The sequence below is a fragment of the Schistocerca gregaria genome, chromosome 7, assembly GCF_023897955.1.
Source record: "Schistocerca gregaria isolate iqSchGreg1 chromosome 7, iqSchGreg1.2, whole genome shotgun sequence".
NCBI lineage: Eukaryota > Metazoa > Arthropoda > Insecta > Orthoptera > Acrididae > Schistocerca > Schistocerca gregaria.
Window position 1 is genome coordinate 49,854,660 of NC_064926.1, and position 15,324 is coordinate 49,869,983.

Below are 15,324 nucleotides of genomic sequence, written 5' to 3' on the forward strand. Positions count from 1 at the left end.
ACCGTCGCTGGCGCTCTTGTCTGTGATGCAGCGTCAAGGGTAACCGCAGCCATAGTCTCCGAGCTAATAGTCCATGCTGCTGCAAACGTCGTCGAACTGTTCCTGCAGATGGTTGTTGTCTTGCTAACGTCCGCATCTGTTAACTCAGGGATCGGGACGTGGGTGCACGATCTGTTACAGCCATGCGGATAAGATGCCTGTCATCTCGAGTGCTAGTGATACGAGGCCGTTGGGATCCAGCACGGCGTTCCGTATTGCCCTTCTGAACCCCCGATTCCGTATTCTGCTAACAGTCATTGGATTTCGACCAACGCGAGCAGCAATGTCGCGATATGATAAACCGCAATCGCTGTAGGCTACACTCCGACATTTCTACATCTACATCTACATTCATAGTCCGCAAGCCACCCAACGGTGTGTGGCGGATGGCACTTTACGTGCCATTGTCATTATCTCCCTTTTCTGTTCCAGTCGAGTATGGTTCGCGGGAAGAACAACTGTCTGAAAGCCTCCGTGCGCGCTCGAATCTCTCAAATTTTACATTCGTGATCTCCACGGGAGGTATAAGTAGGGGGAAGCAGTATATTCGATACCTCATCCAGAAACGCACTCTCTCGAAACGTGGCGAGCAAGCTACACTGCGATGCAGAGCGCCTCTCTTGCAGAATCTGCCACTTGAGTTTGCTAAACATCTCCGTAACGCTATCACGGTTACCAAATAACCCTGTGACGAAACGCGCCGCTCTTCTTTGGATCTTCTCTAACCCGATCTGGTACGGATCCCACACTGATGAGCAATACTCAAGTATAGGTCGAACGAGTATTTTGTAAGCCACCTCCTTTGTTGATGGACTACATTTTCTAAGGACTCTCCCAATGTCGGAAACGTGATAGTACGCATTTCTCCTCCTTACACGAGGCATCGCAACAACGTTTCACCAGGCAACGCCGGGCAACTGCTGTTTGTGTATTCGACATAAGCGCGTTTGGAAATTATGCTATTACCAAATACTTCACGGAGAACTTGCAAGGTCTTGTTGGATGTGTGGCATGTCGCACCGTATTGTTGTAAAGTTTCCGTAACGTATTCGTTACGAAAGATGAGGGCTTGCCTGCAAACTACTGTACACACGTTCGATGTTCTCGGTGGTTTGAACGGTTTTCCAAGGTCCGATTGACTTTAGATTCGATGCACTGACAGCTTCATGGAAGCTTCTTACCCAGTTCATTGCTCCTCGAGCAGGAATTGGGTATCACTGCTAAATCTTGAAACTTTTACGAAATGCAAATTCCACGTGCACGAAAGATTCGCCGTAGCGAAAATAGCGCTCCAACGTGAACTCGTGGTATTGCTTCGACCAGTAAGCCATGAATACAACTGACCTGTATACGGGACGAAGCTTGACTCTCCGCACTTTGAAAATTGCGCTGGAAATGGAATAGGTAGTGATAACACATACATATTAACATTTAATCCAATCGCTGGCTTACCGCTGTCGCTCTATCTGGCTTTTAGCGCGCGTTATTCAAATCTGAAATCGCCAACAGATCGTGAAACACTCTGTAGAAGGTAATGACTTTGCTCTATAAGCACTCTATAATTTGACAATGGAGTATGAAACTTCATACGTCATTCCAATAATTCTAGCAGTGAACCTTTAACGTTATGTTAGAACTTTGAGCGTAGCTTACGGATGCTATCCACGTAATACCTTTGACTCTGAGTGTGCAAACGTAACATCATTCTTCAGCAATTTTTCTTGCATGAGTAACAAAACTGAAACCACGTGGACCTGTAGAGGAAGGGTGGAGGTTAAAAGTAGTTGAACGAGTGTTCTCACTGGTACTGAGAGAATATGGATAGCAGTGCGACAACCAAGAAGTACTTACGCAAAAGGGAACAAGTGGGAAAAACCACGCAGAATAACATAATAAGAGCTGGAATGAGGAGACCACTGACTGCAATCACATATGAATAACGGCATCATGAGATGGCAGACTCTGGTGTAGTTGTTCAAAGAACACGCATTAGCAAGATGATTATAAAACTAATGAAAATAATAATGACATGTGCATCTATTCTCTTATTAGATTCATTGCCGTAAATTTCGTAAATAAAGTATCAGAGAATGATGAGTAAGAGATATTGCACTGGAGAACAGACTAGGTAGTGATAACACATATATATTAAGGTTTAATCCGATCGCTGGGTTATCGCTGTCCATTTTTCTTAAAATAATTCGTAGTTGAACGGAATATCGTGACGGCACTGAATCATCTTAATACGAAAAATGGAGTGGCATATCAATACATATTTTATTTCTATTTCGAAACGGTTTTATGAGATTAACGGGATTATGAATACACAATACATACATTCCTTTATGGTACGAGCCGTTTTAAAGACCGTACCCAAGATGCTGATCTGCTGCAACAGTACTTCTTCGTTGAATCCGGACACATTTTACCGGCCAGACGCAGCACAGTGTAGGGATCAAGTGTCTGAAGAGAAGAGGGAGCGACCCTGTACTGACACGACTCCACGTTTCCGTCTGGCGCGCCAATCCTGATCCTGGACCTTGATTTCCTTCAGACGTCATCGCTTGCGGAGAACCTGTCTGAAATACCGACGTCGTCGCACTCACTGTGAGACACATTTCAGCAGGCGGAAATAGTAAACGAACATTTCCTATCAATTAAACTCGGCAATATTGTAAGTAAAATAGCCACCAGTGAAAATGGTTGTCATCGCATTCTTCGTTTTGTATCACGCAAGTATCCAGTGTCCTATTCTGTGTCGGAGGGGTCGGAGGGGGATAGTTCTCTACTCGTTTCCATCAGTACCCCAACACCCTCCCCTTCCTCCGTACGTTACCTGCAGTCACACTCATTTTAACATCCCACATATGCATTTCATTTGAACAATGTTGTTGTTGTTGTTGTGGTCTTCAGTTCTGAAACTGGTTTAATGCTGCTTCAAATGATTCAGATGGCTCTGAGCACTATGGGACCTAACATCTATGGTCATCAGTCCCCTACAACTTAGAACTAATTAAACCTAACTAACCTAAGGACATCACACAACACCCAGTCATCACGAGGCAGAGAAAATCCCTGACCCCGCCTTGAATCCAACCCGGGAACACGGGCGCGGGAAGCGAGAACGCTACCGCACGACTTGATGCAGCTTTCCAAGCTACTCTATCCTGTGCAAGCTACTTCATCTCCCAGTACCTACTGCAGCCTACATCCCTCTGAATCTGCTTAGTGTATTCATCTCATGGTCTCCCTCTACGGACCGAGCGAGGTGGCGCAGTGGTTAGCACAATGGACTCGCATTCGGGAGGACGACGGTTCAATTCCGTCTCTGGCCATCCTGATTTAGGTTTTCCGTGGTTTTCCTAAATCGTTTCAGGCAAATGCCGGGATTGCTCCTTTGAAAGGGCACGGCCGATTTCCTTCCCAATCCTTCCCAAACCCGAGCTTGCGCTCCATCTCTAATGACCTCGATGTCGACGGGACGTTAAACACTAACCACCACCACCACCATCCCTCTATGATTTTTACCCTCCAGAACATGTCCTACCAACCGATCCCTTCTTCTAGTCAAGTTGTGCCACAAACTCCTCTTCTACCCAATCCCATTCAGTACCTCCTCATTATTTAAGTGATCTACCCATCTAATCTTCAGCATTGTTCTGTAGCACCACATTTCGAAAGCTTCTATTCTCTTCTTGTCCAAACTATTTATCGTCCATGTTTCACTTCCACACATGGCTACACTCCATACATATACTTTCAGAAACGACTTCCTGACACTTAAATCTATACTCGATGTTAAAAAATTGCTCTTCTTCACAAACATTTTCCTTGCCATTACCAGTCTACATTTTGTATCCTCTCTACTTCGACCATCATCAGTTATTTGGCTCCCCAAATAGCAAAACTCCTTTACTACTTTAAGTGTCTCATTTCCTAATCTAATTCCCTCAACATCACCCGACTTAATTCGACTATGCCGGCCACGGTGGTCTAGCGGTTCTAGGCGCGCAGTCGGGAACCGCGTGACTGCTACGGTCGCAGGTGCGAATCCCGCCTCGGGCAAGGATGTCTGTTATGCCCTTAGGTTAGTTAGGTTTAATTAGTTCTAAGTTATAGGCGACTGATGACCTCAGATGTTAAGTCCCATAGTGCTCAGAGCCAATTCGACTACATTCGATTATCCTCGTTTTGCTTTTGTTGATGTTCATCTTATACCCTCCTTTCAAGACACCGTCCATTCCGTTCAACTTCTCTTCCAAGTCCTTGGTGTCTCTGACAGAATTACAATGTCATCGGCGAACCTCAAAGTTTTTATTTCTTCTCCATGGGTTTTAATACCTACTCCGAGCTTTTCTTTTGTTTCCTTTATTGCTTGCTCAATATACAGATTCAATAACATCGGGGATAGGCTACAACCCTGTCTCAGTCCGTTCTCCACCACTGCTTCACTTTCATACCCCTCGACTCTTACAACTGCCATCTGGTTTCTTTGAAAATAGTATATAGCCTTTCGCTCTCTGTATTTTACCCCTGCCACCTTCAGAATTTGAAAGAGAGTATTCCAGTCAACACTGTCAAAAGCTTTCTCTAAGTCTACAAATGCTGGAAACGTAGGTTAGCCTTTTCTTAATCCAGCTTCTAAAATAAGTCGTAGGGTCTGTATTGCCTCACGTGTTCCCATATTTCTACGGAATCCAACTGATCTTCCCCAAGGCCGGCTTCTACCAATTTTTCCATTCGTCTGTAAAGAATTCGCGTTAGTATTTTCCAGCCGTGACTTATTAATCTTATAGTTCGGTATTTTTCGCATGTGTCAACACCTGCTTTCTTTGGGATTGGAATTATTATATTATTCTTGAAGGGAGTTTCGCCTGTCTCATACATCTTGCTCATCAGATGGTAGAGGTTTGTCAGGACTGTCTCTCCCAAGGCTGTCAGTAGTTCTAATGCAATGTTGTCTACTCCCGGGGCCTTGTTTCGACTTAGGTCTTTCAGTGCTTTCACCCAGTATCATATCTCCCATTTCATCTTCATCTACATCCTCTTCCATTTCCATAATATTGTCCTCAAGTACATCGCCCTTGTATAGACCCTCTATATACTCCTTCCACCTTTCTGCTTTCCCCTCTTTGCTTAGAACTGGGTTTCCATCTGAGCTCTTGATATTCATACACGTTGTTCTCTTTTCTTCAAATGTCTCTTTAATTTTCCTGTAGGCAGTATCTATCTTGCCCCTAGTGAGATAAGCCTCTACACCCTTACATTTGTCCTCTAGCCATGCCTGCGTAGCCCTTTTGCACTTCCTGTTGATCTCATTTTTGATACGTTTGTATTTGTTTTTGCCTGCTTCATTTACAGCATTTTCATATTTTCTCCTTTCGTCAATTAAATTCAATATTTCTTCTGTCACCAAAGGATTTCTACTAGCCCTCGTCTTTTTACCTACTTGATCCTCTGCTGCCTTCGCTACTTCATTCCTCAAAGCTAGCCATTCTTCTCCTACTGTATTTCTCTCTCCCATTCTTTTTAATTCTTCCCTTATGCTCTCCCTGAAACTCTGTACACCCTCTGCTTTAGTCAGTTTATCCAGGTCCCATTTCCTTAAATTACCAACTTTTTGTAGTTTCTTCAGTTTTAATCTACAGTTCATAACCAGTAGATTGTGGTCAGAGTCCACATCTGCCCCTGGGAATGTCTTACAATTTAAAACCTGGTTCCTAAATCTCTGTCTTCCCATTGTATAATCTATCTGATACCTTCTAGTATCTCTAGGCTTCTTCCATGTATACAACTTACTTTTAGGATTCTTGAACCAAGTGTTAGCTATGGTTAAGTTGTGCTCTGTGCAAAATTCCACCAGGCGCCTTCCTCTTTCATTTCTTAGCCCCAATCCATATTCACCTATTACGTTTCCTTCTCTCCCTTTTCCTACTACAGAATTCCAGTCACCCATGACTGTTACATTTTCGTCTCCCTTCACTATCTGAATAATTTCTTTTATTTCATTATACATTTCTTCAATTTCTTCGTCATCTGCAGAACTAGTTGGCATATAGACTTGTACTAATGTCGTAGGCGTGGGATTCGCGTCTATCTTGGCTACAACAATGCGTTCGATGTGCTGTTTGAAGTAGCTTACCCGCATTCCTATTGTTTTATTCATTATTAAACCTACTCCTGCATTACCCCTATTTGATTTTGAATTTATAACCCTGTATTTACCCGACCAGAAATCTTGTTCCTCGTGCCACCGAACTTCACTAATTCCCACTATATCCGACTTTAACCATCCATTTCCCTTTTTAAATTTTCTAACCTACCTGCCCGATTAAGGATAATATCAACTAAATATGCAAAAGTGTTTAATACAATAATAATAATTCACTTAGATCAGCCCTGTGGCATTTTCTGTATCTGGAGGTGTGTAGGAGTAATTTTAAAAGTGTCTCTGTACTCGCGATAGCGTTCTCGCTTCCCGATCGCGGTGTCCCGGGTTTTTAATCCCGGTGGGGTCAGGGTTTTTCACCTGCCTCGAGATGACTGGGTGTTGTTGTGCCGTCTTCATTATCATCAGCATTCATCCCCATTGCGGTCGGAGAAGGCAATGGCAAACCACCTCCGCTAGGACCTTGCCTAGTACAACAGTGCGGGTCTCCTGCATCGTACCCTACACTCTGTCGAGGAGTATGGGACTTCATCATCATCACTCTCACATTTTCAATCCTCGTTGCTCAATCAACTAGTAACGGCCTAGAACCATGTGTTGTCGCTACTATGATATCTATACATACTTATCCTCTATTAATACGGATCCAATCACACATCGGATTAATTTACGGTATACTACGTTCAATAAGATAACGCCTATTGAAGAAATATGGTTCTCAAACAAGATTGGATCTATGAATGTTTTCTGTTTCTATTTTATACAAATAAATGGAAGACTTAAAGGCAGATAAATGCTATAATAACTAAGAGACATTTGTGAGGTGAGAATTAAGATATAAATTGCACATTAGTCAGATAACATGAATGAAATTACTAGAAATATTACACGTGGTACTTTAAAATAATTGCGATAAGTATACGGTAAAGAGTCCCTGGAGCAACAAATTTAAGACAAATTCTGGCTGAGGGTGTTCCATATAACGACTACAAAGAGTGATCTGGGACGAACCTCTGTGTTGTAGAAGTAGGCAAGATCTTCCACATTCCTGCTCAGTCTCATCTTATAATCTACAAATTCGTTGACGTATTCCAAAGTAACGGTCTCTTGCTGAAGGAGCGTGTGTACCTCGTGAGGCTTCTAATGGAAGTTGTTGTGGTCTTCAGTCCTGAGACTGGTTTGATGCAGCTCTCCATGTTACCCTATCCTGTGCAACCTACATCCTTTTGAATCTGCTAAGTGTATTCATCTCTTGGTCTCCCTCTACGATTTTTACCCTACACACTGCCCTCCAATAATAAACTGGTGATCCCTTGATGACTCAGAACATGTCCTACCAACAGATCCCTTCTTCTAGTCAAGTTGTGCCACAAACTTCTCTTCTCCCCAATCCTATTCAATACCTCCTCATTAGTTATGTGATCTACCCATCTAATCTTCAGCATTCTTCTGTAGCACCACGTTTCGAAACCTTCTATTCTCTTCTTGTCCAAACTATTTATTGTCCATGTTTCACTTCCATACGTGGCCACACTCGATACAAATACTTTCAGAAATGACTTCCTGACACTTAAATCTATATTCGATGTTAACAAATTTCTCTTCTTCAGAAACGCTTTCCTAGCCATTGCCAGTCTACATTTTATTTCCTCTCTACTTCGACCATCATCAGTTATTTTGCTCCCCAAATAGCAAAACTCCTTTACTACTTTAAGTGTCTCATTTCGTAATGTAATGGAAGAACGGTGCGAAGCACTGGCCTGGCACGACGATAAGCGGTTTCCTATGTATTCTTTTGTTTCCACTTTATATTTCCTTCCACTCCCCCTACGTTTTCTGTTCCGTTAATTATTTTTCATTACAGAATATAGCATACTACCTTTCTTCTTCTTCCTTTTCTGTTGCCTTTTTCAGTTTCATCTACAGGGTCTGCATTGTTACTCTTGTTGACGCCATATTGGTGGCAGTTGGTCTCCAGATGCCGCTCCTGATGCGACCGCTCCTCACGGAACAGAATCTGTGTACCCCGTCTGTCTGTCTCTAGAGTAAATTTATCTCCAGGCGTAAGAATGTCTTTGTAAATGTTTTCGTAACGTTTAACTAAGGCGGGACGTGGCTACTAGCCTGGTATTTACGAGTTCCACAAAACTTCAGGCGTGCAGCCGAATAAATTCATACAATGAATTCAGCTTCTTCTTCTAATTTTCGGCTGAATACCGTCCAGCCATCTTCAAATTGAGCCGAGGCGACTGTCGCTCCAGCACTTGCTCCGTCCTTTTAAACTCGAGGACCGAACCACTGCGTATGCTGCCGAAGATACACAATGTGGCAGAGACGTTGATAGGCGGCAGAGAAGTGTAACATATGCATGGAAATAAAATCTATGGCTGAGCAGTCGATCCACACGGTGATATCGATGTGTCACGGAGAGCTGCACCGTCGCGACGTCTTTGTGATTTAATTACAGAAATCGCCGGATTACATGATTTGTCCAAGCTGAAGCAGCTATCTCTATTAATTAAATTTGTCGCCAATCAAATTTCAGTTGCTTCTTTCACTACTGAGTCCCAGAAAGATGAAGTCGAGGCTAAAATTTCGACATTAGCGTACACCATAGAGTGCCCAGTGTCAACATAGTGCTCCGCCACCGCAGATTTATTAGGTTGTGAGAGCCGGGTGTACCTACGGTGCTCTGTGCATCTCTCCTGGATAGCACGTGTCGTATGTCCGACGTATGAAAGGCCGCACTCACAGGGGATCTTGTATACTCCAGGCTTCCGAAGCACCAAATCATCTTTGACGGAACCCAGGAGTGCTGCAGTCTTTGATGGAGGATGAAATCTCCGATCTCGACTGACTACCGTGATTTCAATTTTCTTTCATCAAAATCCAGGTGCAACAGAATATAATACAACCGTCAGAATCAGAAGTACGGATTTTTTGTAACGATATTTTTTTTTTTTTTTTTGCAAATCATCTCCAAATCTTCCACTACGACAATAGTAGCTATATCTATGGCAAATATAATTATTTTTTTTTTTGCTGTTGTAACTGATATTGTATCGATCCTTCATTATTAATTTGTAGTCGATTAAAAAGTAATGAATTCTTGTATAACAGAAGTATTAATATTACTCTTTCTTAATAGCTAAGCTAATTGTACATTTCAGTTGTCAATACCTGAGAAAAGGCCCCATTTAAAAACCAGAAATACGTGCGTAGGAGCCTCCATGTAGCTATTTAACTGTAATAATAGTAATAATAATAATTGCTTCTGTATGTATTGATCTTTTGATCATTTACTACAATGATATGGGTGACCAGCCCTGTAGAAGTTTAAATAATGTATATAATGTAAAATGGGAACTAATTTTTATCTTAACCACGTACAAAAATGATGGAAATTTTGACACACACACACACACACACACACACACACACACACACACACAAACACACGAGACACCATTTAGCTCATATTACTTCACATACATAATTTCAACTACACATTTATAGACAATGAAGACATTAAGATGAGTTCAATAGTTTTTTGAGTACCCGACTGCATGAAACGACGAAAACAGAGTAGGCAAAGGACACAGTAACAGATATCATAGATAGTCTTGAAGAAAATGTCAGACCTATGACGTGTATAAAGGTGAATTATTCATGCATCCCCAACGACATAGACTTCTTAAATACTTGCATGTTTTCATTTCTTTTACAAATATACTTAATGTGTTTTATATTCCTTGCAATGCTCGGAAGGTTGTTTTAGATTTACATAGTATACTTTTCCTATATAGCGCCGCGCTATGTCTTTCTCAACGAAAATTGCTTCTATTTCTAGTTTCATAAATGTGAAATTATTAACAATTCACAAAATGATTAAAGGTAACATCCACGTTCACACGTACAATTCTGGAACAGACAAAGTTTCAAATGCATCAAAAATCTTCTTGCATAATTCCCTCTTGGTTTCAGAAGTTTGAAGAATTTTTTTACAGTCCTTACATTCCGCAGAACATCACACTGTAACATGTGTGTGGTAGGCTCTTAATGTTGTTTCGGTGCCACAGTAGACCTTAAAACATTTGTAATACATTTCGTTTTTTACTCATCTCTGTAAATAGGAATCGGGATGCAATAACATTCAAGTAATCTACTGATTTCTCTTGGTACATCCCACACATATAGTTACACTGAAGTGAGATAAGTCATGGGATAGCGATATGCACGTATACAGGTGGTGTTATTATCGTGTACGCAAGGTATAAAAAGGCAGTGCGCTGGTGGAGCTGTCATTTGTACACAGGTGATTATGGCCGCACAACGAGAATTAACGGACTTGGAACGCGGAATGGTAGTTGGAGCTAGACGTGTGGGACATTCCATTAGGGCAATCGTTAGGGAATTCAATATTCCGAGATTCACAGTGTCAAGAGTGTGCCGAGAATACCAAATTTCAGGCATTACTTCTCACCACGGGCCACGCAGCGGCTGACTGCCTTCACTTGACGACCGAGAGCAGCGGCGTTTGCCGTAAGTTGTCAGTGATAACAGACAAGCAACACGGCCTGAAATAACTGCAGAAATCAGTGTGAAACATACGACAAATGCATATATTATCCCACTGCGGCAACTATGGCGTTAATGGGCTTTGGCAGCAGAAGACAGACACGAGTGCCTTTGCTACCAGAACAAAATCGCCTGTGGTGCTACTCTTGGTCTCATGACCGTACTGTTCGAGCTTAGACGATTGGAAAACCATAGTCTGTGTCTCAGAGGAGTCTCGACTTCATTTGGTTAGAGCTGTTCGTAGAGTTCAAATGTGCTGCAGACCACACGAATCCATGGATCAAAATTCTCAACAAGGCACTGTGCAAGCTCATGATGGCTTGATAATGTTGTGGGCTGTGTTTACATGGAGGATCGGGTCTTGTAGCCCATCTGAATCGATAATAGGCTGATAACAGACAAGTGTGCTGCAAACCACACGAATCCATGGACCAAAATTCTCAACAAGGCACTGTGCAAGCTCATGACGGCTTGATAATGTTGTGGGCTGTGTTTAAATGGAAAGGATCGGGTCCTCTGGCCCATTTGGACCGATAATAGACTGGAAATGCTTATGTTCGCCTATTGGAGACCATTTGCATTTGCTCCCAAACAACGATACCACCGGGCCATAATTGTTCGCGATTGGTTTGAAGAAAATTATGGGCAATTCGAGCGAATCATTTGGCCACTCGTATCACCTGACATGAATCTCGTGACACATTTATGGGACATAATCGAGAGGTCAGTTAGTGTACAAAATACTGCACCAGTTACACTTTCGCAATTATGGTCGCCTGCAGAGGCAGCATGGCGCAATATTTCTGCAGGGGACTTGCAGCGAATTTTTGAATCTGTGCCACGCCGAGTAGTTGCTGCACTTCGCCGGACAAAACAATTTCCGGCTTAATACACTACTGGCCGTTAAAATTGCTACACCAAGAAGAAATGCAGATGATAAACGGATATTCATTGGACAAATACACTCCTGGAAATTGAAGTAAGAACACCGCGAATTCATTGTCCCAGGAAGGGGAAACTCTATTGACACATTCCTGGGGTCAGATACATCACATGATCACACTGACAGAACCACAGGCACATAAACACAGGCAACAGAGCATGCACAATGTCGGCACTAGTACAGTGTATATCCACCTTTCGCAGCAATGCAGGCTGCTATTCTCCCATGGAGACGATCGTAGAGATGCTGGATGTAGTCCTGTGGAACGGCTTGCCATGCCATTTCCACCTGGCGCCTCAGTTGGACCAGCGTTCGTGCTGGACGTGCAGACCGCGTGAGACGACGCTTCATCCAGTCCCAAACATGCTCAATGGGGGACTGATCCGGAGATCTTGCTGGCCAGGGTAGTTGACTTACACCTTCTAGAGCACGTTGGGTGGCACGGGATACAGGCGGACGAGCATTGTCCTGTTGGAACAGCAAGTTCCCTTGCCGGTCTAGGAATGGTAGAACGATGGGTTCGATGACGGTTTGGATGTACCGTGCACTATTCAGTGTCCCCTCGACGATCACCAGAGGTTTACGGCCAGTGTAGGAGATCGCTCCCCACACCATGATGCCGGGTGTTGGCCCTGTGTGCCTCGGTCGTATGCAGTCCTGATTGTGGCGCTCACCTGCACGGCGCCAAACACGCATACGACCATCATTGGCACCAAGGCAGAAGCGACTCTCATCGCTAAAGACGACACGTCTCCATTCGTCCCTCCATTCACGCCTGTCGCGACACCACTGGAGGCGGGCTGCACGATGTTGGGGCGTGAGCGGAAGACGGCCTAACGGTGTGCGGGACCGTAGCCCAGCTTCATGGAGACGGTTGCGAATGGTCCTCGCCGATACCCCAGGAGCAACAGTGTCCCTAATTTGCTGGGAAGTGGCGGTGTGGTCCCCTACGGCACTGCGTAGGATCCTACGGTCTTGGCGTGCATCCGTGCGTCGCTGCGGTGCGGTCCCAGGTCGACGGGCACGTGCACCTTCCGCCGACCACTGACGACAACATCGATGTACTGTGGAGACCTCACGCCCCACGTGTTGAGCAATTCGGCGGTATGTCCACCCGGCCTCCCACATGCCCACTATACGCCCTCGCTCAAAGTCCGTCAGCTGCACATACGGTTCATGTCCGCGCTGTCGCGGCATGGTACCAGTGTTAAAGACTGCGGTGGAGCTCCGTATGCCACGGCAAACTGGCTGACACTGACGGCGGCGGTGCACAAATTCTGCGCAGCTAGCGCCATTCGACGGCCAACACCGCGGTTCCTGGTGTGTCCGCTGTGCCGTGCGTGTGATCATTGCTTGTACAGCCCTCTCGCAGTGTCCGGAGTAAGTATGGTGGGTCTGACACACCGGTGTCAATGTGTTCTTTTCTACATTTCCAGTAGTGTATATTATACTAGAACTGACATGTGATTACATTTTGGCGCAATTTAGGAGCATACATCCTGAGAAATCAGTGCCCAGAACAACCACCTCTGGCCGTAATAACAGCCTTGACAGCCTGGGCATCAAGTCAAACAGAGCTTGGACGGAGTGTACAGTTACAGCTGCTAATGGATCTTCAACACAATACCACAGTTCATCAAGAGTAGTGACTGGCGTATTGTGACGTGCCAGTTGCTCGGCCACCATTTACCAGACGTTTTCAGTTGGTGAGAGATCTGGAGAATGTGCTGGCCACGGCATGAGCCGAACATTTTTTGTATCCAGAAAGACCCTACAGAACCTGCAACATGCGGTCGTGCTGAAATGTAGGGTTTCGCAAGGATCGAATGAAGGGTAGAGCCACGGGTCGTAACACATCTGGAATGTAACGTACACTGTTCAAAGTGTCGTCAATACGAACAAGAGGTGATCAAGACGTGTAACCAATGGCACCCCATACCATCTAGCTGGTTGATACGCCAGTATGACGATGACAAATACACGCTTCCAATGTGCGTTCACCACGATGTCGCCAACATGGATACGACCATCATGATGCTGTAAACAGTCATTCGAAGAAAGGACGTTTTGCCATGTGTGCACCCACGTTCGTAGTTGAGTACACCATTGCAGGTGCTCCTGTCTGTGGGGCAGCGTCAAGTGTAACCGCAGCCATGGTCTCCGAGCTGATAGTCCATGCTGCTGCAAACATCGTTGAACTGTTGCTTGTTGTCTTGCAAACGTCCCCATCTGTTGACTCAGAGATCGAGACGTGGCTGCACGATCTGTTACAGCCATGCGGATAAGATACCTGTCATCTCGACTGCTTGTGATTTGAGGCCGTTGGGATCCAGCACGGCGTTCCGTATTACCCTTCTGAACCCACCGATTCCATATTCTGCTAACAGTCATTGGGCTCGACCAACGCGAGCAGCAATGTCGCGATGCGATAAACCGCAATCACGATAGGCTACAATCCGACCTTTATCAAAGTCGGAAAACGTGATGTACGCATTTCTCCTCCTTACACGAGGCATCACAACAACGTTTCACCAGGCAACGGCGGTCAACTGTTGTTTGTGTATGAGAAATCGGTTGGCAACTTTCCTCATGTCAGCACTTTGTAGGTGTCGCCACCGGCGCCAATCTTGTGCGATTGCTCTGAGTAGCTAATCATTTGTATATCACAGCATCTTCTTCCTGTCAGTTCAATTTCGCGTCTGTAGCACGTGATCTTCGTGATGTAGCAATTTTAATGGCCAGTAGTGTATTAAGAGGCATCCCGTGACTGTTTCCACGTCAGTGTACGTGTAGGGCGCAGCACGCTATCCCCGCATTACGCACGCTGACGTTTCGTTTTGCTGTACCCAGGTCGCCGTCGACGCACCGCATGTCGCCGTGGGTGAAGCGCGTCTTCCTGCACTTCATGCCCCGACTGCTGATGATGCGGCGGCCGCCGTACTCCTCCAGGGACTGCATCGATGACAACAACTTCATCGACAACGGCTACACGAACGACATGGACTTCAGGTAGGTCCCACAGAGGGAAGCACAAACTGTGGCTAGCTGAACGAGTGCCTTTGTACGTTACATTCATGAATCAGTTGTTAGTATCTTTGGATTGAAAGAAAAAACGAATATGACAAAGAAACCATTTCTTAGCTCTAGTTTCTGTCACATACAGTAAGTAGACATACAGGGTGAGTACAAAGTCTTGCCCTGACTATAAAAATTTATAACAGAAAAGCCGTTTGACATAATAAGTTACATTTGATGCCGTTACATAGATTAGTGGTACTAGTTTTTTTAAGACCACTTACATTAGTAAGCCTCAACGTGTGCTCCCTTGGTAGCTCGGAGAATGTCGAGGCGGTATTCCATATCCCGCTAGGTGTTCTATTACAGTACCCACAGCAGCTTGTATCCTAGCCTTCAATTTGTCCACGTCAGCAACTGGTGTGACGAAGACTCTGTCCTTGATATAGCCCTAGAGAAAAAGTCAAGGGGTGTAATGTCTGGAGAGCGGGGTGACCAAGATGTTGGATCGTTCCTTTCCAATCCGGACATTACTCCTCTCTCCAGACATTACGCCCCTTGACTTTTTTTCCGGGGCTAT

General features: G+C 44.6%; 1 protein-coding gene across 4 annotated transcripts in view; it reads left to right on the forward strand.

The window, feature by feature from the left end:
* Nucleotides 1-15,324, forward strand: part of LOC126281676 (acetylcholine receptor subunit beta-like 2) — a 287,589-nt gene that overhangs the window by 181,548 nt on the left and 90,717 nt on the right. For all 4 annotated transcript variants that reach the window (XM_049980839.1, XM_049980841.1, XM_049980837.1 and 1 more), the window contains exon 8: nucleotides 14,580-14,738. In XM_049980839.1, the coding sequence (XP_049836796.1) occupies nucleotides 14,580-14,738 (159 nt within the window). The remainder of the gene's footprint in view (nucleotides 1-14,579; nucleotides 14,739-15,324) is intronic.